Here is a 25,783-nt window from a genome sequence, read left to right on the forward strand (position 1 = left end):
GGGGGGGGGGTGACTACTTGTTTTTTTTAGGGAGAGGGCTAATATTGTCATGAGAGTTCATTTTACTAAATAGCGACTTTTTAGAGGTGTTGAAACTTGAAATTTTTAAATTTTGAAAATTGAGAGGCCCATCCCCTGCCAAAGTTTTTCAAAAATGGAAAAATAAAAAAATAGGGATTTTTTGTTTACGCGTTTGCAATCGAAGATTTTTCTGTTTTTTTTCCCTCAAAAATGACCTTAGAAGGAAATTTTGGATTTGAACAGGTACGAAAAAATGCTGATAATATGTACAACAATACGTAGGTACGTGTCTAAATTTATCGAAAGGTCCGCAATGATGTTAAATTCGAGTTTATAGATGTTGAATTTCATTTTCATCCTATGTACAGCGTTTTTTCAAAAACTGGAGAAACCGAAAATCTGCTGGATACATTTCTGAGATCTCACTTCACTTTTTCCACCCCCTACCCCCCAAAAAATTACAATAGAGACGCCGAAATGGCTAATTTTAAGAAAACAGCTGGCCCTCTTTAAAGGTCAATAACTCCGAAATGAAGAGGTTTTGGTCCATGGTGTATATAACATTTTTTACTCCTATTTATGAGTAGAATACGTGGTTTTAATTTTTCAGGTCTTATCCGAATCACCCTGTATATATATTTAAAAGTTTGCCGAAACTCAAAAAATGAATTTCAGCACCCGAAATGGTGTCTTGTGGTATATTTTTTGGGTGTTGTTTCGATTCGTCTTTGTTCGGCTCAAATTTTTTTTGCCAGTTGGAATAGGTACCTACTTCCCTTGTAAGTGTAGGCAAAATTCCCGCAAAATGACCTCACTTTTTTCAAAATTTAAAACAAGACACAAACCTCGATCAAAATATGCAAAAATACTCGTAGTCGTAGGTAAGTATGTACTCGTATCTACGAGAATATAATATTATTGCAGGATTACGCTAGTATAATGTATGTAATATGTATAGGTACATTTATACATTTATGTATACGACGCCATTCCATGGTGGATATTTATATAGGTAGGTAGAGGTACATTCTTTCGCTGCGCGACCGGGTACCGGGTACCGGGTACACAGATTTTATTAAATCAAAATCGAGTTTTACCCTCGGTATTTCTGTCGCTTTTTATCAGCGAACAAACACGAGTATACGTACGAGTATGTGTATGTGCAGCTTTTATATGAACCAGCTACGCGGTAGGTACTTTATTAAATTTCCAAGCATAGTGATACAGTCCACGTAAATAATATAATAATATGAACGAGAAAAGATATTGTTACCGGACAAAAAATGTCTGCGTGAAACTGTTGGAGAGATACATTTATACGTTCGTACCTACATATGTAGCGTTCTATAAACCAATTCTCGATAGCTGCTGACCTCCCTCCCTGGTGCATATTTTTCGTATTTTCCGAAAAGAAAAATAAAGCTTTTCACCGCTGATTTTATCTCCATAGCAGTTACACACCGTCGCTGGGATTTATTTCGTAGCATAAAATGACTCGATATCTGACACCCTGCGCAAAATTTTTCATACCGTTTGGATTAATCGTTCACGAATGCAACTCGTTGAAACCCACAAACAAAAAAACACCCAAAAAACTTTTAAAAATTCCATTCTAGCTAGGTACATCATTCTTCATTGCAAAACTAGCAAACAAAATTCGTCAAATTTTCTGCCCACGCTTTCGTTAGATACTGTAGGTATCGCCATTCAAAATGATGATCAACGAAACTCGTATAACTATGAAGTGAGAAAAAAAGATGGAAAAACATTGAAATGAATAAATAGGTACTCGTACTTCGAATACCTCACTGACGAGATTCGCGAATTAATCCCAACAAAAAAGGATTATTCCAAGTTATTGTTCGTTCACTTTTCAACTCGCGATGACAGTTCATTTTGCAATATTTCAAACTAGTATCTTCGTCGAACCAAGGAAGAAGAAAATCCTCCAAAATGCCAGAACTCGAAAAATTTGAAAGTAAATATTAGGTAGGTATACTCTAAATATACGAGAATTCCGGCACAAAGTTAGCAATTACTCTTCTGCGACGACGATTAAAAAATTACCAGCGTTTTTGGCACTGGGCAAAGTTTCATCCTCAAGTCGAACCATGTATAAACGATTAATTTTCAAAAATAAAAACAACTCGTACAAATACTTATATCTATATACTGGGATAAAAAAATACGCCCTACTTGGCGCCGATATAAATTCCCGATGCTTTTATTATATTAAATCAAGGACGGTCAATATAATATAAACTAATCAAATCATCCGGCTTGATGGCTTATATGTACTACATATACGTAGTACCTATGTGTTATTCTTTTTGCTCGCGCTTTCGACACGATGTGTTCGAAAATCACTTCGCTTTTTAAAATATCTATCGTTCGTTTATTGTATCTGCGAGCGGGTGAAGAGCCCCTTTTCCATCGTAATTCCATATGCTCGTAATACACGATCTATGTTTTCGTTCGTCAAATCATGTTTTTCCTGTATGAATTGTTAAAGTGCTAATGCAGTATACATATCAACCATCAACACTGATCGCCAGGATATTGTAGAAACTTCTCATACGGATCATGGTACCAAATAGTTTTTGTATGATATTTTGTTAGCTGAAAAATACCAGACAGCCCTGAGAGATCAGGACATTTGTTTGGTTTGGTCATTGGTGTTTGCAATCGAATCGAATCATTTACGAACGATTAGTGATTGAACAAATTGATTGATTTCTTGGTGAATCATTCGCGAACCGAATGATCATTTTTAGTAAATCATTCGCGAACCAATTGGTTAATTGTTGGCGAATCATTCGCGAACGAATTGAATCATTTTTGGTGAATTATTCGCGAACAAATTGATTCGTATAAGTTACTTGTTCGCGAACGAATCGATTCTTTTATTTCATTTTTGGCGAATCGTTCACGAACGAATCGGATTGAATAAGTAATTTGTTCGCGGACGAATTGAATAATATTTAGTGAATCATTCGCGAACAAATTTATTCATGTACACGGAAAAAAAAATTAATAAAAATTACTATTTCAGTATAGTAACCGGATCCCATTCAAAAATAAAAGTGATTTTTACTCAGCCAAAAAATACATTTTATCTAGAATTAGGTAAACATTTATTACTCTCAAAGTAAAATTTACTAATCTCATAGTAAAAATCACAATATTTTTGAATGGGATCCGGTTACTGTATGAAATAGTAAAAATTATCTATACTTTTTTTTTCCGTGTAAGCGACTCATTCACGAACGAATCGATTCGTCGTGAAAAGGGAGTTACGCGGGAAAATTTTCCCGAAAAATCGAGCTCTTTAATAAACCAACGTTTTTTTATCGAACTGGTTGATTACTAAAGAAATTATGGACTGTATTGTATGAGAATCAATTTTACTTATGAACATTATTAAAGAATACAGCTTAAAGTTAATTTATAATATATTTGCTTAGCAAACCTTAAGTAAGACATATTTACCAAACTCCCCCCATTCGATCTGAAGGGATCGAATATACATTATTTAGATTTATAAGGAAAGTTTTTTTTTTTTTTTTTTTTTTTTTGTAAGGACTTTTTAAATAGGACCTTTTCAACTTGTTTTATAAATGGATGAGTTTATATATTTTTGTTATTATATTTATTTATTATTATTATTTTTTTTTTTTTAATTTATCCATAGAGACTGGTACCAGATTTTAGATTAGGTCCATTACCTATTTTAATTAATAGGTAAATATATTAGATTTGATATTGTTCGTTGAATATGTCCTTTATGTGTTTGTAAAGTTACTAATCTTATGCGATTATCTTTTCCTTGATGTAATTGAATTACTCGTCCCATAGGCCAATTTACAGGAGGTTGATTTAGTTCTTTAATTATTACTAAATCTCCTATTTGAAGACCTCTGGAGTTTGTACGCCATTTATTTCGTTGTTGTAGAGTATGTAAGTAATCAGAAGACCATTGTTTCCAAAACATTTGTGTTTTCTTTTGAATTTGTTGCCAATATAGAAGTCGAGATTCTGGAATATTAATATAATTTTGTTCTGGCAAAGAAGTAATTGGTCTTCCAATAAGAAAATGTGCTGGAGTCAGCACTTCCAGGTTATCTGGATTATTACTTATTGGCGTTAATGGCCTAGAGTTGAGTATGGCTTCAATTTGACATAGTAATGTTGTGTATTCATCAAAATTATAGTGTGAGTCATATGTAATATTTCGTAAATGTCTTTTTATACTTTTAATATTACTTTCCCATAGGCCACCCCAATGTGGTGCATATGGTGGTATAAAATGCCACTCTATGTTTTGTGTTTGGGCAAAATTTATAATTTTATCCTGATTTATTCGCAAGAATTCTTTGAAATTCTTGTCTAGAATTGGTTTGGCTCCAACAAAGGTTTTGCCATTATCAGAGTGAATTTCCTTTGGAAGCCCTCTGCGTGATATAAAACGGTGTAAAGCACTTATGAATGCTTGTGAAGAGAGATTGCCTACTAATTCAAGATGTATTGCTTTGGTAACAAAGCATACAAATACTGCAATATATGCCTTAAAAACAACTTTGTTTCTTCCACCATGACATTTTACATTGATAGGACCTGCATAGTCAACACCAGTTATGTGAAAAGGGTTGTTAGGTATAACCCGAGATTTTGGTAAGTTAGCCATGAATTGTTCTTGGACCTTTCCATTATATCGTAAACATTTTACACAATTTCTAATGCAATTTTGAATTGCTGTGTGTAATCTAGGGATCCAAAAACGTCTTCGTATAATGGCACTTAGTGAATGTGAGTTGGCATGTAAGTATTTTGAATGTTCATGTTGAATTATCATCTTTGAAAATGTATGATACCTATCAAGGATCATGGGATGTTTTTGATCAAAAGGTAGACATGAAGCATCCAACCTACCACCAACTCGAAGTATGTTTTGATTATCAAGAAATGGATTCAAGTTTCTTAGTGGACTATCTTTGAGGATTTTTGCAGAACTCAAATTTTTTAATGCTTTAATTTCAGAAGAGAAAGATTCTTCTTGAGCAGTGCGTGTAAGCACTGTTAGAGCATTTTGTAGTTCAAAGTATTTTAAATGTCCACTTACAATAGGACCATTTCCTAAACTCCTTTTTCTTACTCTGGTATTGACACAAAATCTCAACATATATGCAGTGACACGAATCAATTTATCAAAATTTGAAAATCTGGTGAATATAGGATTTGAAATAACAGTGATTCCCACTATGTTTTTGATTTTCTTGATTCCTATTTGAGTAGGATTATCAGAAGGAGTAAACTTCATTTCTCTTGGCCAAGGTTTAATACTTGTTTTGAGCCAATCAGGGCCATTCCACCATAAATGTGATTGTAATAATTGTTGTGGAAGTAAGCCATGAGAAATTATGTCAGCTGGATTGTGTTCGGATTTAACATAATCCCATTGGAAGTTTTTTGTACTATTTTGTATTTTTTGTACTCGATTAGCTTCGTAAGTTTCGAGTTTATAACTGGGAGTATGAATCCAATATAGAGCTACTGTTGAATCTGACCACAAACGAATGTTTGTGAATTGAAGATTGTAAAATGCTTCAATTACTTTATTTATTAGCTCTGAGAGTAATAAAGCTGCACATAATTCTAAACGAGGTATAGATATTTTCTTTAGAGATGCAACACGTGATTTGGAGCTAATTAGTTTAATATTGACATTTCCCTTTATATCAACACTTTTAATATATACCACTGCGCCATATGCTTGTTCAGAAGCATCAGCAAAACCATGTAATTCGCAGAAGAATTGATCTTCAGGAGTAAATAAATAACGTGGTATTCTTATTTGGGAAAGTAAATTCAATTGTGAAGAAAAGACTTTCCATTGATCTAATATATTATCAGGAATCGCATCATCCCAATCTAATGTTTTTTGATCAATGGTAACACTCCATATAAGTTGCATTAGTAATCTGGCAATTATAGTAATAGGACCAATTAGTCCTAGAGGATCATATATTGATGATATTTTGCCAAGAAGTTGTCTTTTTGTTTTTACTTCTCCTTCTATATCTTTGATTTTTACAAAGATCTCATCTTCTTTAGGTAACCAACACATACCTAGAGTTGTAATCCCAGTTTCTCCCCCCAACGAGAGAATTTTAAGTTTCTCTCGTTGAGAGTCTGGAATTTGTTCTAGTAAAGATGGATGGTTGGCTGACCATTTGCTTAGTGGAAGTCCTGCACTTTCAACAAGTTCTTTTAGTTGTTCTTGTATTTTTAAAGTTTCAGAAATTGTATTTCCACCAGAAATAATATCATCTATGTAAGTATCCTTTAATAGTACAGGGTAAGCTAGAGGATACTTGATCTTTTCAGTTTCAGCCAAATAGGTTAAACATCTGGTGGCTTGATATGGTGATGAAGATACACCAAATGTAACTGTATTGAGGGCATATGTTTTTAATGGTTCAGTTGGAGAATTTCTCCAAAGGATGCACTGAAACATTGAATGTTCTGTGATAACACGGATTTGTCGGTACATTTTGGTTATATCTGTTGTAAACACGTACTTATGTGTTCGAAATCTCATCAAGATTGAGATTAATTCAGATTGTACTACAGGACCAGTCATAAGAATATCATTCAACGATTTTTTATTTGTTGTTTTCATGCTAGCATCAAAGACAACTCGTAATTTAGTTGTTGATGATTCTTCTTTTATTACAGCATGATGTGGAATGTAATACATACTTTGCCCAGGAAGTGGAATTACTTCTTTCATGTGATTGAGATCTATATACTCCTGAAGGCAAGCAGCATATCTTTCTTTAAGAGATGGATTTTTTTGTAACCTTTTTTCTAAGAAATGGAATCGTCTAATAGCTGAATCTCTTGATTCTCCTATTTCATTAGGATTTTCTTTGAAAGGTAGATGGACTATAAAACGTCCACAAGGTAAATGCTTTGTTGTTTGCAAGAAGAGAGCTTCACAAGATTTCTCTTCTGCTGTCCATTCCCTTTTTTCTGGTTTTAAAGTTTCTGTATCCCAAAATCTTTCTAGAAGGTCACAAATTTGTTTACTTTCGTTATATATAAGGTTGCATGAACCTGTGGTTGTATTAGTGGTGACTTGGCCTGTTACTATCCAACCAAATCTGGTATCTCTGAGTTCTGGTAGATTGTTTTGTAAAGAATATTTTGAATTCCCTAATAGCTTCCAAAAGATATTAGATCCAATAAGTAGATCTATTTCTGATGGTATATTGAAAGTTGGATCTGCTAATTGCATGTGAGGAGGGATATTCCAACTTTCAATGGAAAAATAATCATTTGGAAGATAGTCAATTAGTTTGTCAATTACTAGACACTCTAGAGAAAGTTTGTATGACGTGTGTATGGATTTTACCAGAATGTTTGTGCTAGTCATTAGACCTTTCATAAAAAGGCCACCAACTCCTTGTATGGCTTGATGGACACTTTTTGTTTTAGGTAAATTTAGTTTTGTTCTTAATCTCTCTGTGATAAAATTGAATTGACTTCCAGAGTCTAAAAGAGCTTTATAGTAATGATGTCCAATTTGTACAGTTATGGTGGACAATAATGAACCCATTATGTTGAGAGCTCCAAAAGTTTGTAATGCAAGAATAGGAAATTTTGCTGATTCTTGGAATGAAAGAGATTTGTAAGAATCAGAGTTATTATTATCCTTGCTTATTTTTACAGGTGGTTCATCAGTATTTTCTCTATTAAGAGAATTGGAATTTTGGTTTGTGACCGATGAAGGACGGTCGCAATGAATCAAAGTATTATGTGGCCTACGGCAAATTCTACAACTAAACTTATTACAAGAGGAATTACATTTACGTCTTAAACAACGAGCACACAAGCGTGATTTTCTAACATACGAGTTACGAGAATTTTGATCAAGTTTTAGAAAGGATTCACATTGGTGAATAAAATGATTACCTGGTTTTTTACAGTAAAAACAATATTTCTTCGACTCTTGATCGCCTGTTGCTACCATTACGACTGCACGAGGTTTTATCATCGAAGAGGAAGGGTTGCTTCTTTCAATAGCATTCGACTGTGACTCCATATACTGTAGAAATTCATTAAACGTTGAGAAGCGATTCCTTAAAGAGACTTCTTTTTCCCAGTCGCCACGTAGATCTTTTGAAGTCTTAGACAGGAACAAGGAGATCATTACTTCGGATATCGCATCTAAATTATGTTCTTTGACGATCGATTGAAATGCGGCAAAATTCTGTCGAAAAGATCCAATAATTTGTTTCAACGACGCTCGTTTTTCCATCGAAGGCTGATGTAAGAGAGCTGACAAGTGCGACGATACTTGCTGATGTGGATCATTGTAGTGAAGATTGATAATATCCCAACATTCGTCGTATGTATTTTCAGCAATATCGAGATTCTTTATGAGGCTCAAGGCTTCACCTTCGAGGTACGAATGTAGATACGTGTTCTTTTTCAATTTGGTGATTGACGAATTATGAATCACAGTAGTAAAGATGTTACGGAAAGTAAGCCAATCTGCTTGAGTACCAGAGAATTTCGGTACATTTAACTTGGGTAGTTTAACGTCTTTTTCGTCGGTATTAACTTCTTTTAAATTGGTAAGCTGTTGCAGAATCTTGTTTCGATTATCTTTATATAGCTTTGTAAAGGCAGCGCGTTGAACCAAATCGACGTTGCCATCCAGTTCTGCATCAATCGATTTTTCGTCGTATTTTGTTTTTAGCAACTGCAGGTCTTTCAGTTCTTCCTCGAGTATTTCTTTAACATTCGTGATCGGTTCGTTTTCGTCTGTACTCTTTTTGAGACCGTTATAGATGATGGTACAATATGACTGGTTGTCGTCGAAACTGCTTGTTGATGAGTTTCCATCGTCGCCAGTACCATCGTCTTGCTGAGCGGATGACTGCTCATTTACCGTTGATTGCCGTCTGCTAGAAGACATTCTGCATCCGGCTCGGAGGACCAATTTTTGGTTGATTACTAAAGAAATTATGGACTGTATTGTATGAGAATCAATTTTACTTATGAACATTATTAAAGAATACAGCTTAAAGTTAATTTATAATATATTTGCTTAGCAAACCTTAAGTAAGACATATTTACCACGAACACTTTTCGGAAAAGAATTTTAAATATCTTTTTGTAAGTTATTTTTTTGGTTTTATTCAAACTTTTGGATGCTCCCAGCGCAACTAAATTTTCTGTTAGGGGAAGGAGACTGAAATTTTCATAATTTTTTTTCTTCATAAAAAAAAGTGGCCTTACAAAACAAAATGGCGGCAATTTTAATTGACAGGTCGGCCGAAATCGTGGATTTGACAAAACTAGATCGAAATAACATGTGAAAATTCGTCACCACCCAAAATTTCAAGTGCTGAAGTGCATTTTTCGATTTTAAATGAATTTTTAAAAACCAAATTTAACCCAAAAGTGACAAGAATATCAAAATTTTACCAATAATGGGATGTTTCCTATTTTCAACCTGCCAAATCGATTTGAAACGGTTTCAACCAGTTTTGAGCAGTTCTAGAGCCGCCAGCAGATTTCTGAAACTTGAAATTTCGTCAAATGAAGTTGTAAATCCAAAATTCACGCTGCAGTCCAACTTCAACATGCTAATAAGTCGACCGCTGGAGGGTTAAAGTCATTTTGTAGCCTTCAACGACATTTCAAAAATTCTTAGAGCCTTCGAGAGATTTTTGAAATTTGAAATTTCCACAAAATTTCATCAAAACGGAATTAGAAAGTCGAAATTTATTCTGCAAACTACTTTCAATACACTATGAAGCCAGCTGCAGGTGGTTTCAATTCGTTTCGAAGCTTCCGGATACTTTTTGGACCCTCGTGGCCGAAAACGTACCCGCTATTTTTTCAAAATCGGTGTATTCCACTTCCAGTCTGAAACATATTTTTGTCCAGCGGTTTTGTACTCCTCTGAAAGTTTGAAAAATTACGCTTCCACTTCCGTTTGAGGTAGAAAGATGAAATCCAGTTTACAGCTTATTTTTTACAAGTCGACTTCTTAGCGTACTGAAATTAGTTTACAGCATGATTTTCTGCTTTCCAACTGCATTTGATGAAATTTTGTGGAAACTTCAGGTTTCAAAAATCTGCCGGAGGCACCAAGAACTGCTTAAAACGGTTTGAAATCGTTTCCAATCGATTTGGCAGGTCGAAAATGAAGAATATCCCAAATTTTGCCTTTCTAGGTCTATTTGGTAAAATTTTGATTCTTTTCTACTTTCGGCTTTAATTTGGTTTTCAATAATTCGCCAAAAATCAAAAAATACACTTAAGCGCTTAAAATTTTGGATTGTGATAAATTTTTGCATGATCGGAAGGGAATAAAATAGATGCGAAGTTCCCATCTCGATGCATTATAGTCAGTAACGAATACATGGCCAGGAGGCAAGGTCATTTCAGTAGTTCGCTTAGATGAGAATTTTAAAAGCAATTTCTATACCTCCTGGCGCAGAATCCGCCTGTTCTGAAACTTTGAATTTGAAACTGCATGTCATGTATTCATAGGTACGTAGTTTTACGTGGCTTGTCCTCTCCTTAGGTCGGATGGCCCTCTTATTTTGTTTCCCTAATTGACTTCTTTGGGGTGTGACGTTCAGAGCGAGCTCCAGCCGTAATACAAAAATTTAATACTGTAGGAATAAAAAAAAAGTCGTAGCAGTCTGCCGCTACGTAAGAGCCAAATTTTTGTGCCAGAAACATTGAAGGCTCCTGAACTACTCGCACCCTCGCTTCGCTCCCGTGCTTCGCCTGTTTTTGGGGGGGACTTTGTCCCCCCTGCACCCCCATTGGGCTTCGCCCACCTACCTCCTATACATGCTTTTTTTCATGTTCTGCGCTTCTCTTGGACTACTCGCACCCTCGCTTCGCTCCCGTGCTTCGCCTGCATGTGGGGGGACGTTGTCCCCCCTAAACCCTCCTTGGGCTTCGCCCAACTCTCTCCATCCGCTGTTTCCTTCTTCGGTTCGCGGTGGGACGTTGTCCCCCCTGCACCCCCCTTGGGCTTCACCCAGCTCTCTCTTTCCGCTGTTTCCTTCTTATGTTCGCGGGGGGGACTCCGTCCCCCCTGCACCCCCCTTGGGCTTCGCCCACGTACCTCCTGTCCATGCTTTTTTTCATGTTCTGCACTTCTCTTGGACTACTCGCATCCTCGCTTCGCTCCCGTGCTTCGCCTGCGTGTGGGGGGGACGTTGTCCCCCCTAAACCCCCCTTGGGCTTCTCCAAACTCTCTCTTTCCGCGATTTCCTTCTTATGTTCGCGGGGGGACTCCGTCCCCCCTGCACCCCCCTTGGGCTTCGCCCAACTCTCTCCTTCCGCTGTTTCCTTCTTATATTCGCGGGGGGACGTTGTCCCCCCTGCACCCCCCTCGGGCTTCGCCCAACTCTCTTTTTTCTCCTTCGAAAAATGTGGTAACAAACCGGTCTTGACCCTGATTTAGGTGAAATGGGGTTGGAAGGCTGAAACCAGCAAAAGGCACTTTGGGTACATCCTCCCAATGTACTGTGAAAATTTGGACCCTCTAGGTCAATTTGGAAGGGCTGTAGGCTTGGCTAAATGTCAAAATTGTCAAAAAAACCGTATAATTGATGAAAAACTCCACTTTTTTGACCCTGGAGAGGGGTCTAATGAGGTTGGAAGGTTGAAACCTGCAAAAGGCACTTCGGGTACATCCTCCCAATGTGCTGTGAAAATTTGGACCGTCTAGGTCAATTGGGAAGGGCTGTAGGCTTGGCTAAACGTCAAAAAACATGCAAAAATCCACTTTTTTGACCTTGGAGAGGGGTTCAATGAGGTTGGAAGGTTGAAACCTGCACAAAGCACTCAAGGGGCACCCTCTCGTTGTATGCTGAAAATTTGGACTCCTACGGTTAATTTTAGGGGTGAGGGGGTCAAAAATAGGGGTCAAATGTGGTTTTTCCCACCTTAATCAGAGTGGGGATGACCTAGGAAACTGAAATTTGGATATGTTGATCACAATAAGAGTACTGACCAATGGTATAATTTTGGACTCTTTTTACCTTTTTGGGGTCATATTATGCCCCTCCAAAAAGATGACCTTTCTGTAAAAATGGGGTTGGAAGGTTTAAACATGCAAAAGGCACTTCGGGTACATCCTCCCAATGTACTGTGAAAATTTGGACCCTCTAGGTCAATTTGGAGGGGCTGTAGGCTTGACTAAACGTCAAAAAACACGCAAAAATCCACTTTTTTGACCCTGGAGAGGGGTCAAATGAGGTTGGAAGGTTGAAACCTGCAAAAAGAACTCAAGGGGCACCCTCTCATTGTATGCTGAAAATTTGGACTCCTAAGGTCAATTTTAGGGGTGAGGGGGTCAAAAATAGGGGTAAAATGTGGTTTTTCTCACTTAAAATGGGGTGGGGATGACCTAGGAAGCTGAAATTTGGATATGTTGATCACAATGGAGGTATTGACCTATGGTATGATTTTGGACATTTTTCGTTCATTTGGGGCCATATTATGCCCCTCCAAAAAAATGACCTTTCTGTAATTTTGAACTTTGACCCTCCCCACTGCAGGGGTCAACTCTAGCTCCCAAAAGAACCCTATTGCCCATGTTTTATCCCATTTCATTCATTAGAACGTCTCTTGATTTAAAAAGTAAAAAATTCAAGTTTCGGTGAAACTTCTATATAAATAAATATATATATAAATATTCTAGGGGGTAAACTCGTAACTTTTTTATAGATTAACCAGCAAACTATGCGTTTTGACAAACTCGTAACCTTTTTAGGACGTGACTTTTCGATGAGGTGCCATATGAATCTACAAGGTGTGGGGAGTCTACTGGCAAAGTTTGAGCAGGGACGTGAGATTGCCGTTTATACACTTTCTCTTTTGACTCAATTTTCAAATGAGTGCATAGCCTAAGTATTATGTACAAGGACATGAGGAAAAGGTGTTTATTGCCAAGAATCATTTTTTACGTTTTTTACGTTCTTTTTGGTGATTCTGGTGGTTGAAGATGTCCTCTTTCACATGACGTGGTCAAAAATCGTCTAAAATAAATTTTTGACTGCTCAATTTTAATTTAGAGTTGATTATACAGGTCCGAATTTTCGTGTTTTTCAGTCTAAACAGTGATTTTATGGGAAAAGTATGCATCCTAGGAAAAAAATGCCATGAAGGAAATTGTAGAGAATAAAATTTTCTTTCTGCTTAGAGCTGGTTATTTTTCTGTGGGATGCTTTGTTAAAAAGCTATTTGCGAAAAACAGAGACGTAAGGGACTTTTAAAAAAAAGCTTTTCTGAAAAATTGATGTTTCGGCAATGAGATACCTCTCCACAGGTCACCCAAAAATCAAGTTAACGAATATAACGCGGCCTAGCATCGAGTACTATCAGGCCTATGGGGTGACGCGTCGAGCGCATGCACAGCAACGAAGTTATGGAGGGGTCTTGAGATTGCTGTTTATACAAAACGTTACGAGTTTGCCTGTATGCGGCTATATATAAATATCTATATGGAACGTGCTTACTATCCGAGACCCAGTGCATCGTACTGACGATCCGAGGCCCGCGTCTTTGACACTTAGAAAAATTTTAAAGAGTGCCTGGTAAATTCGTTCGCGCATGCGCCTTGCTAGCGGCTATTAAGCCTGGTCTAGAGCCGTTGGTGCGATCTCCAAGGAGTGATTTATACAGGAATGACGCGAGTATGAAGTTTCTGTGTGGGGTGAAGTAAGGTAAGCTGTATATACTGTAGGTATGATACCTACTTTGTGAGTCCCAGACAAAAATTTGTCTATAGCATCCCTGAAGTGTGTACATCATGAAAATATAGTTTTTAATAGGAAAACGTTCCGAGACCCGCTAACGGGCCTCGGAACGTCGCGTCGGGTCTCGGATAGTCGATGTCACTTCCAGAAACGGGCCTGTATAAGCTGTAGCAAGCCTGTATATATATATAAAAACTGACACACCGGGAATCGTCTAGTTAATTCAGCTTAAAACGTTGAGAACTATCAAAATTTTTCATCCCCGACCTTTTTATCCAAAGTTGGGCCTACCGCAATAGCCATCATTTTTTACAAAAATTTGGCTAAAAAATATGTAAAAATTAAAAAAAATACTAAAGAAAAGTCTCTTTTTTGCGGCATTGATGGGGATGGAGAGAGAGGTTGAAAAGTCAAGACTCGAAAGGAGTACGTGCAGATCTTTTGACATGCACTACGTTCCAAGCTACAGTCGCACACCTCTCTCCCTTCATCGTGGGGGAGGGGGTGCTGTGACATAGTAAATTCTGAAACTTTAGACCACAAGGATTCTGCGCCTGGAGGGTTCAAATGGTTTTATATTCTGATCTGACGATCTTACTTGATTTTTGGATAATTTCACATCCTCCTGGCGCAGAACCCGTCTGTATGAAAACTTTACATTTGACTCTGTAATACGCCTACGATTGAAAATGTGTCGATAGTGGCTGGCTGAAAGTAACTGAAAAACCAGTTCCAAGGCGGGTTCTGCGACAGGAGTATTCCGCATGATTTTTGAAATCTTTCTGGTGCAGAATCCGCTTGTCATAAAACTTTGAATTTGAGCCGGGTCGAATTCAAAATTTTCTCCATCAATCGGGAAATTAAGAAAACGGTTGACCCAGAAGATCGGCCGGGGAAAGGGGCACAATTACTCCAATTGGCATATCCCGGATTTGATACAATAAATTACAGTGGTCAACAGCAAATAAGTAAGTGTTCGATATGAAAATGGGCTTAATCGATAGGTAGTTAGGTACCTACCTACTACCTAGTAAAATTTGTATGGAGGATTTTTACATCAAAGGCAACCATTTAAACCACTTCCAAGTCCGACTCAATTTGATTCAAATTCTGATTTCAATATCTTGTACATAGAAGTTTAGCCCCCAAAAAACCAGAACTTGGAATAGGTACAAATATTTTTTAAATTCGCCAAAAATCGAAAAATATGTAGGTACATTTCAGCATCTGAAATTTTTGCTGGCAATGTATTTTTGCATGAGCGATGCTCTTCCGACTTGGATTTATTCAGTTGAAAAATTTCCCGTCACTTGGAATATACATACATACCTTCTTCCCTCGTCGGTATCAATGTGAATCACGGTTTTGTTTGCCAATTTTCCAGTAACTCGATAATTTGATTCGAACACCAACAACTACGAATGAAATAAAATAAACAGGCCCACCACGATGTGAAAAAAGAAAAAGTTCGGACGAACCCACGCTTTACAAAAAATTCCGCTCGTGCTGTGGCTTTGAAAAACGAGAAAAAAATACCAATCAGTTCGCAAAACTTTGTTGCTATATAGTCATATGGTTCAGACAGAAATTTAATATCAAGTCATGCGAACTGATTGAAATTTAAAGTTAGCCCCCTCCCCCCCCCCCCTCAGAATTGTTTTTCGGCAACGCCATCAATTTCATAGCGTAATGAGCATTTTAATTATGAACATTTAAATTTAAACGAACGTTTTTCTCTTGACCTGTTTTATGTATGTACATATAATAAACGAGTTAACGCGAACTGGTAGGTACTATCTAGTTACATTTATATTTTATACAAAGGTATTCCGTATTCGCATCTATGTGTAGGTCTAGGTACATACATTCTACGTGTGCATCGTGAAATCCATTAACATTAGCGAGCATAGCCGCAAATTATTTATGTTACATTTATATGAAACATAGACGTACGTATATTAGACTAATTTGCTTTTGGTTCAATGTTACAGCGGAAAAAGGTATATAGGTACATTGTACAAGGTACATGTATCTATCGAGGTATTGTATTTTGTAGTATCTATACCAGTCATACCGATTGCTTGTCCACTTGATGCATGTCAAACTACCTGTTAACTTTGAAGCAACGTTTGAAGCCCTCAAGTTCAAACAGTAAAGCATTCGTACATAAATTGGCATTTGGATCCTGCTAAAAAGCTCCATCATTTTTCCGACCATTTTCACTACCTAGTTTCATTAAAAATGTAACTCATTCATACCTATGTCTACTAAAGTCGTGTCTTTTGCAAATGTCTTATTATATTGTATATTTCATATACCATAATATGTTCCATATACCATACGTAGATACGCGAACGTACTGCGGTCGCATACATCATTTCACATACTCGTACCATAAAATACCATACACATACACGTACATACTTTTTTTGTTTTGTTTTCTTTTTGGCCTATATTCGTTTGAATGAACCCTCTGGGGATTTACACGCGTTTCGAATAGCTTAAAGTCGTTGATGGATGACGCTTCTTGTGTGTACGTTACGTAGACGTATACGTACTAGATATTTCAAACGCAAACACTACACCGCCGCGCCGCGCCGCACCGCTAGACTAAGCTATTTTCGAAATATTTGCCAGCCTGTTTATTATACTCGTAGGCTAAATTCAGCCTATACGAGACTGACAATGCGTGCAATAAGGGAATTCGACTTCAATTTTACGCCGATAATTTTTTCTTTCAAATTGCCACCGCGTCGCGTCGCGCTGCAGCGACACGATGTGTGCTTTTATTTTTTAATAGGTCGATTTCGCCTCGTACCATGTTTGTTTTCGCGAGCTTGCGGATAACCAACGACTCAATTTGCATCGAAAAATGTGAATTTGAGAAGATATAAATTTTAAAAAGTTTTTAAATTGAAGTACGAGGATCTACAGTTGAAAATAGGTACTAAAGCATCGGCCTTCGATGGTATTTCAAACAATACTGGGCCCAAACAAATGCCGATCAAGGTGAAAATTTCGAAACCCTAGTCCAATTATTATTGTACATCGGATGAGTTCAAAGAATGAACAAGACAAAGGAAGCTACAAAGAACAGTGCCGCAAGACAAAAAAGATAAGAGAAACACGACAGGAACAATGCAAAAGGTTTGTGGCAAACATGGAGAGGGAGAGGGGACGGAGGGAGTTGAGGGACACATATAAACTGAAACCTGAAGTGTACAAAATAATCAAAATAATATCGGAAGATGAGGTACACACAGCCAACATTGCCCCACCAGACTGTGAAAAAATGGTCGAATACTATGCGAACTTATGGAGTGATCCCGACAATGAAATTGAAGTAGTAAACTATGAGGAGAACAAGTCGCACCTCGGGAGTAATAAGGTCACATCTCAAAAAAAATTGATTTTGATGTTTTTGAATTTTTGGGGCTTGTATGACCCCCCTCAACCAAAACTTACACTTTGATTTGGGTACATCATCTAGATCTTGTAAAAAACGCAAATGGCCTAACTCAAAATCTCAACAACATTGCAAGTTGTTTGGAGTTATAAGGGCACATCTCAAAAAACTCCACCTTTTTTGAGCAAATTTCGTACATACAAAGTGTTAACAAATAGTTTTGATTGTTTTAAATGTTTGTCAGTTAGAAATAGTCACAAGGAGTGCATTTTTTATTGGTTTGTACCAAATGGAAAATTTTTTTTAAATTGATCACTTTTCAGAAAAATGAATTTGCACATATCATGAAATTTTAGTTTTTTGAGAAAAACTCAAAAACTAAGCACTTTAGAAAAAAACTAACAACATTATGTCGATTGGAAATTTAATTCTCTACAACTTTGTTATCATGAATTTTTTTTTGGACGCTTCCTTTAGCCTCCAGATCAACTTTAATGAAAGGTTCTAACTCAAAATGTTTTCCAAACATTGAAATATTTCATCTTTAAGATTTTATTTTTCAAAGTGTTCTTATGCTAAATGAAGGTAGGATACCAGATCTTTAAAATGAGGTGCTATTCATTCCTCACAATTAATTATAAGTAGATAAAAATAATGAATCAAGTTTTAAAAAAAAAGAAAATCACCCTCCTGTAAAATTTCACTTTTTTGAGATGTGACCTTATAACTCCCGAGGTGCGAAGTATGAGCCATTCTCTTGGGAAGAGCTAGATGGAGCCTTGAAAAGCTCCAGAAATGGAAAAGCCCCAGGGAGTGATAAATTACCAACAGACTTATTCAAGAACGCCACAATAACCATTAAGAAGAGACTGCTAGCTTTCTACAATAAAATACTATCAGGTGTGACCATACCAGAAGACTTCCGCACTACAATTGTAATACCCATCTTCAAAAAAGGAGACCGAAATGACCCAGAAAACTACCGTGGAATTAGCCTACTAAATGCTGCTTACAAAATACTTGCAAAGATGCTAGCGAGAAGAATCGAGAGCCATGCGGAGCCAATAATATTGTAATGCCAAAATGGATTTCAAAAGGAAAGATCATGCATAGATGGGGTATATACAACAAAGCTGCTGATGGAGAAGAGATGAGAATATAACCTAGACACCCACATGTGCTTTGTTGATCTGGAGAAAGCGTATGATCGAGTACAAAGGAAAAAGTTGTTTGAAATCCTGAGGAAAATTGAAGTGAATGAACAAATAGTATGCCTAATTGAAGAAATATACACTGTAGTGGTCTGCACGGGCCTGTCCGAAAGCCCGCGGGTCGAGCCCGATAAAAGTCGGGTTGGGCCGGGCTTTTCGGGCTTTCTCAGGCTAGGGTTTATGTACTAACTGGTACTCAACCCATGCGCTGTAAATAAAGAAGTGTAGCACCATGGTCACGTCACAACAATGCCTATTGTTGGGAAAACCATCTCATCGCATCACGCCAACGTTGCAACAAAATTTATCGGAAGTGTTGAAAAATTATTTTCGGGTCGGGCTTGGGCCCATCGTGCTTGTTTCGGGCTTTCTACACGGATAATGTAATAAGAGTAAGATCTGGAAACATGTCAGAAGCAAAGAAGGTAGGAAGAGGAGTAAGACAGAGATGCCCAATGTCATGTAGTCTGTTCAACATCTACTTTGATGACATGATTAAAGAATGGCTGCAAACCAAGCCATCAAAAGGGCTAGACATCAACGACACCCATGTCAATACCCTGCTGTTTGCTGATGATCAGGCGGTCTTTGCTCACAACAAAGATGACTTGCAGAGAGCAATGTACAACCTTCAGAAAGTGGCTGATATGTACAGAATGAGAATCTTGTAGTCAAAAACAAAGGTGATGGCCTCCGAGGGGAAAGAGCCAATACGCAGTAAAATTGTTGTGAATTGGACTGCCAATGGAACAAGTTAAAAGCTTTAAATATGATGGGTGTGAGCTGTCATATGAAGGAGAAGTTGACGCACAACTTAAGATCAGTAAATTTCTGAGAGTAAGCGGAGCTATAAACCGAGCCATTACCTCCGAGAAAAGTCAGAGCTGAAACTCGAATAAGAATCCACAATACGCTGGCAAGACCAATGCTGCTGTATGGAAGTGAAACATGGACAATGAGAAAGGATATAAAAAGCAGAGTAACCGCAGCGGAAATGAGATTCATGCGAGCCACAGCAGGATATACTGATGAGATAGGAAAAGGAACGAAGACATCCTGAAGGAGCTAAGAGCAGAGCAAATCATTAGACGAGTGAAAGATTACAGAAAGAAATGGTGAAAACACGTCGACAGAATGCCTGATGAACGTTCCCCTCGAAAAGTCAAAGAGTGCACACCAACTGGCAGGAGGAGTAGAGGAAGACCGAAGAAAAGACTTGATGATACATTGGCGAGCAATTCTTCTACATTTTCCCAGATGGGCTGAACAGCTCACCAAGTCAAAGTTCAATGATGATGACATCTACATACATAGGAGTGGGCACCAAAATGAAGTTTTTGTAGTCGATTTTTTCATTTCTCACCAAAATTAGATGAGAAATTTGCGTTTTCTGGAATAAATGTTCTCGATAATGGAAGGAATTTGTGCAAGTTTTTTCAAATTTTGTCGATGATTTTTCGCCAAATTTTGTAGGTACATCTAAATCCGAAACAATCATTTATCTGAAATTGTTGGATTAGGTATTTTGAAATAGAGAGTGCCAATGTTTTGGTCGCTAATGCCGATTATAAAAATTCCAGAAAAATATCCAAAAGTTAATCAGATATTTTCACATTTTTGCACCAAATTTTCTTGAGGATGACGGAGGGCTCAGAAGTGGTAGTTTTTTTAAGAGCGTTGAAATGTACCTAGTAGCAATTTTACCGCCGTCTTGTTTAAAAAAAGAAAATTATGAAAACGTTGGAAGCCGCGAAGAAATCACCACACCGAAGAAGACTGAAAAGTATGAGCACAGATTTTTCTACGATCTACGATTAGAATGAAAGAATCATTGTATGTAAGAATGAATAACTTACGCAATTCTACACCGAAGATATCTATTCTATGTCAGTAGGTATTTATATTCACGATGAAAATTTTCACTCACCTGTAACAAAAAAAAAAAAATAAAACAAATCATTAGTAAGTTCATTTCCGAGACGTTGAAAATTTTCAATTTTATTACTACCTACGTCCCTACGAGTACTCGTTCAATTTTTTTTCAACTTGGGAAAATGAAAATCCTCAAAAGATAGGGCAATTTCATCTTCACAACACGATACTCTTTGCTTACAAAATGGCGACAACAATCGAAATAATAAGATACCTATTCTCACCACGCTGCCGCGGCCACGCCGCGTACTTCGGCACAAATTTCATTTTAGAGTTCAGCTCAACCAGACCACTCGCATTGACCGTTCGTCGAGCGGTAATTTTTCATAGGCACTGTAAACGTAAGACGGTTAATTTGTTTGGATTTTTCTTTCATCGCTGCTTGAAAAACGACGACGTCGAGTTAATTTGCCGCCGCGCCGCGCCGCGCCGCACCCACGCCCGGTCTCTGCTTGTCGCACGTTAACGCAGCCTTCAGCGAGTGCGAGTGCGAGTACGAGTATATCATGTTTTTCGATGATTTAATCAATAACGCCAGTCGCCGTTTTCGCCGCCTTAAAACGTGATTTTCAATTTATTCGCGCGAAATTGCCAGTTATAAAATTAAACGCCAAACCGTTCTCTCGTGAGCTGAAATTACCTATTGCTCATGTAACTACATAATTTGAATCCTTAATTTATGTTCTGAAAAACACGTTCACGTCGCGTTGCCTTATATTCTTCCAACGTCGTCTTACGTTACCTTAGGTAGATACCATTTTTCTTCACCTTTTCTACACCTCGTTCTCTGTTTCTCTGTTTCTCTGTTAGGTAGGTGGCTAATAGGTGTAGGTGCCTAGTCTACCTTTCGATATCTCGTTCACGTTGTTCGAGAAAACTTCAACTTCAACTATCAAGTCCTTGTCGATGATGGGGTGTGGCAAACGAGGCGATGGCGTGGCGTGGCGTGGCGCGGCAGCCACTCGTCAACGGATAATGTCACTTTTTCTGTTGCTAAAATAAAGCTCGAGAAATTAGAAAATCAACGATAGGCCAATTTCTTTTCATTAAATCAAGGTCTGCTGTGCCGATGAAATATTAAAGCGCGAAATTTCTCGCGCTAGTTTTTCAGCGCCTCAAAGTAGGTACTTGTATCATAGGGACCTACGTATTAGGAATATTTTTTATCGTGAGATCCGAACGAGGTGCAAATTCATTGCGAGCAAAACATTCTAACACAGAAAAAAAATCACAAAAAGCAGTACATGTATTGCGAATTGAAATGTAGGTATTTAATTTTAAAAAGTTGAACTATATTTCGAAACTTTTTGATGATGATTAAAAATCGAGACTTTTTGACAATTTTTTGACAGCAAAGTAAGGATTTTGGCAATTTTTGACGAAAATGGAAATTCATGAAAAAATAGAACGAGATTGACAATTTTAACAAGAGGAATCGTTACTATTTTTAAAAAATAATAATGAAATGATATACCTTTGAGAACCCCTACAGTGATTTTTAAATTTCAATTCAAAAATGTGATAGCGCATTAAGAACTGATTAGTTTCTCGTTTAAACTGATCCTCGAGAAAAAGTAAAAAAAAAAAAGGTGTAGCCTTTCCCCATAAAAATTTTAAATTTATACGACAGTCGTAAAAGTTGATGAAATTCCAGTTCAAAGTTGGTAATTAAATTACGCTATATTTGCATAATAAAAATTACTAAGGCAGTTCACCGCGCTCGAACACTTGGGTGTTTTTAGTTGTCAACTTCTTGCGACCTTTGTCGATTGCCCGATCGGTTTCACAAACAACGACGCGACGCGGCGTGTATTTTGGAAATATTTGAAAATCTCTTCTACGACGAAAAGCTTTTCAAAAGAAATTCGCGAATATCGAAGAAAACGACGAGACAAAACGTTGCAGTAGTTTTTATATACGTGCAGCTTTGGAAAAACGAGACGAATGTCGTTAAATTAAAATAAATACGGCAATTTCACGTGAATCGTATACAATTCCAGACGAAGTTATGTATCAAATTATATGTTACGGATCGCAAAACGTTATCATCTCATCGGCACATCAGCCATACGAAGCACGATATTTCCGAATCTTGAGAATAAACGACCTCGTCTTCGTATAAGCTTCAATATACGCCTCCGCGCCATCAAAAATGTCTATTTTTCTCATACATACGCTTACACATTACGAACGTCACACACTAACACTCGCCTAGTTACAAACGCGTACTCGTACGAGTACATTGGTATTTGGTATTGGTACCTACATTACAGTGTACCTACTATATGTGTGCATTGCGTATACTCTTGGGGCTAAAAACGTTTATCGCGGTTCTGTCATTTTTTTTCTCGTTGTACTTGTACTCCAAGTCGAACGTTTGATGTTTTCAAATGATCGCATTCGCATCGTCGTCGGCATTTTCCTCGACAAAAAATAAACCCCATTGTCACAGAGAGAATTAGAGAACTGGCGGAAGAGGAGAGTCCGAATACCACGCATTTGTAACGTAAGCCATGATTTATAGATTTATCGAAGCAATCTCTAAAATGCAAAGCGAAACAACGACTCGACGCTAGAATTAGATATCTCTACTTATGTATTAGGTTTATCAACTGTTAAAATATTAATAGATACATTTGATAGAAGTAAAATTCTGAATTTTTTCGAAACGTTGGCGCCGAAAAGCACAGTTCTTTCACGAAGTTCTCATGGAAAATGAAACACTATACTACTTTTCGTTGTATACCTACGTCAACAAATGATTTAGGTATGGACATGACTCGAACCACGAAACACAAAAAATAGAATATTTTAATAACTCCTCGAAAACAAAATTTCAGTTTCCCACATTGATTGAGAGATAATTTTGAAATTGGTCTAAATTTTTTTAGAACGTGAGGTGCATGAAGAAAAATTTAAAAAGTGAATTAACCGATTGTGAATCAAAATTCGTAGATACCTACGTAATTTGAACGAGAGAATCTCATATTTTTGCGTTTTCTGATCTTGGAAACACTGGTGTCACTCTGCTCACTCCCCCCCCCCTCAAAAAATAAAATTTTGAACAGCGGACCAAAGGAAATCATAAACAGGACCACAAAATGTACCACCAGCAAAAATTTTGAAAATTTAAATTAAGCTCACTTCTCAGTGGAAAAAATCAAAATGCCAAAATTGACTGTCACATAAACGGCGTGAAATTGGATCCTTTCGGTCGATTTATTAGGCACATATTTCCAAAATTTGTATGTGACGGATCAAATCCTAAATTTTACCCAGTAATTATTGAAAAAAAAAAAAAAAATGAAAAATTCATCGTTCGTGAACGATTTAGGTCATATTTTCGATGGCGTGGATTTCGTATTTGAGCTCACTTTTTCTAACCCCTTCCTTGGTTTCAAATATAAAATGAAATAAAAGTTGAATGAACTACGAATAAGGGAAGATTCACAAACGATGAATTTTCAAAATTCTTTCACAAGAATACTGGAGAAAATTTCGGTTTTGAACTGGCACAAAAATATTTCAAAAATATGTACCCGAATCGATCGGAAGGGGCACAAATATGATAAAACCGAATTTTATAGGTGCTTAATTCGATTTTCACTCAACTTACTAATACAGTGTTTTTTTGGTTTTCGAAAACTAAAGATTCTGAAAATCTGCTGGATGCTTCACAATTGCTTGACACCATTTTATCAATCGACTAGGGATGTGTATTTTGAGGCCTTCTTCCTATCAATTTTCAAAAATGTTTACATGTATCGTGATTAGGGTGGCTCCTGTTCCCTAACTTGGAATTTGACTCTATCGTGTCTTTAGGATAATGACTAAAACGTATCGGGATGGATATTACTTATGCAGAAAATTCAAAGTGGAAGTTTCTGTTTTTCAACCCTTTTCCCTTCTCTCTAGCAACAGGAGGATTTTGAACCAGGATAATCCAAAATGGTAGTTCGATGATGGTCTGACATCGTATCTATCTTGATCGAGTTCTCCTGGCGCAGAACCCGCCACGATCAAAACTTGCGATTTGACTGTGTAATGCGTTTCAGACGATCGATGACTAAAATGCATTAGGATGGAAATGCAGTAATTGCGAAGGCACCTTAGGAGAGCCTGTTGGGAGATGGGAGTTTCTACTTTTCACCCGCATCGCCCTTTCTCCCGCCACAAAAAATAAGGTTTTGCAATTTTTTTAGCAGTTGAAAAATACATTTCAAATAGTGTCAATCTTACAACCAAGTTTTTTCAACATCAGCAGTTGAAATTATTGTGAAAATTGAATTTCATCGATTATTATTAAGTAGATATTATATTTTACTTCTCATTCGGCATCGTTTAATTCATCTATTCGCAAATGATTCGCCCATCTGTTATCATTACGATATGTAATATGAAATCACTAATTATAACTATGGTAATGCGATTCATTCGAGTTGTTGTGCATCGAGCGAAGGTATAGTAGGTAGAGGTACCTACTCGCTCATTTTTCTCGTAATTACTATACGCATAGCGCTAGCGCATACAATCGAGACATGTATGAAAAAAGCTGCTTCCTTTTACTCCCTTCCGCTGTTTATGCCAGCATTAGCCTTTTCTCTCAGCTGGTAAATTTTCCGCTATTATTGCACGAGACAGAGAGCACGAGAAAGAGAAGTAAGCGGAACAAATTTAATTCAAACATCAAAGTTTAGTTTTATTACGCTTGTAATTCGCAAATCGTGAATTCCGGCCCCTCGAAGCCTTCCAGGCGAAAACCTAGAAGTTAAAAATTTCGCAAATTGCTATAAACATTGTTTCTGGGTGAAAAAAGTTTAAAAACCAAATTCCTTACCAAAACTTTTTATTTAATTTTTTTTTCTGCGGCTTAACAGAACGCTTTGAAACGAATGTTTTTCGTAATAAAAAACTTTTCGGGTGCTCGGTGTGTGTTGCGCTATTTTCTCTCTCTCTCTCTCTCTCTCTCTATCTCTTTTTTTTCCTAAACGGGGCATTATAAATTTTCAGCCGACGCTTTGTTTTCATTTTGAGGCTCTTTTGATAAGTAATTTCCTTTTTTTTTTCTTTTCAATTTTAAATAATTGCTAGGTGAAAAGTGGTCGAAAAATATACAAAATTATTTACCAGTAGGTATGCTCGACGTGTTTTTTTTTCTTCGGGTCGTTTCGAAAAGAAACTTATCGAAAAGTTTGTGCAGTAGTTGAAAGCCATGGAGCGAGTTTTTGGAACGAAGTGCATTTTCCAATATTGTGTACCGAGAGAGATTATACAGGAAAATTCAAACTATCAATTCGATTACCAAATACTACGCAAGTTCAGTCGCTAAAAGCTTTCGTTGCAAATTTCAAACGTTCTTAAGTAGTGAGAACGGGTATTCCCGGGTAAAATAGGTGAAATACCCCTTTGTTCGG

At 37.1% G+C, this 25,783-nt stretch overlaps 2 protein-coding genes across 3 annotated transcripts in view; both read right to left on the minus strand.

The window, feature by feature from the left end:
• Positions 1-25,783, minus strand: part of dnc (phosphodiesterase dunce) — a 474,861-nt gene that overhangs the window by 358,031 nt on the left and 91,047 nt on the right. The window lies entirely within an intron of this gene.
• Positions 1,475-9,004, minus strand: LOC135840671 (uncharacterized). Its single transcript, XM_065357298.1, has 2 exons — positions 5,141-9,004; positions 1,475-1,531 (listed from the first exon to the last, which is right to left on the minus strand). The coding sequence occupies exons 1-2, from the start codon at positions 9,002-9,004 to the stop codon at positions 1,475-1,477; spliced, it is 3,921 nt and encodes a 1,306-aa protein (XP_065213370.1).

The sequence above is a fragment of the Planococcus citri genome, chromosome 3 (genome assembly GCF_950023065.1).
Source record: "Planococcus citri chromosome 3, ihPlaCitr1.1, whole genome shotgun sequence".
Lineage (NCBI taxonomy): Eukaryota > Metazoa > Arthropoda > Insecta > Hemiptera > Pseudococcidae > Planococcus > Planococcus citri.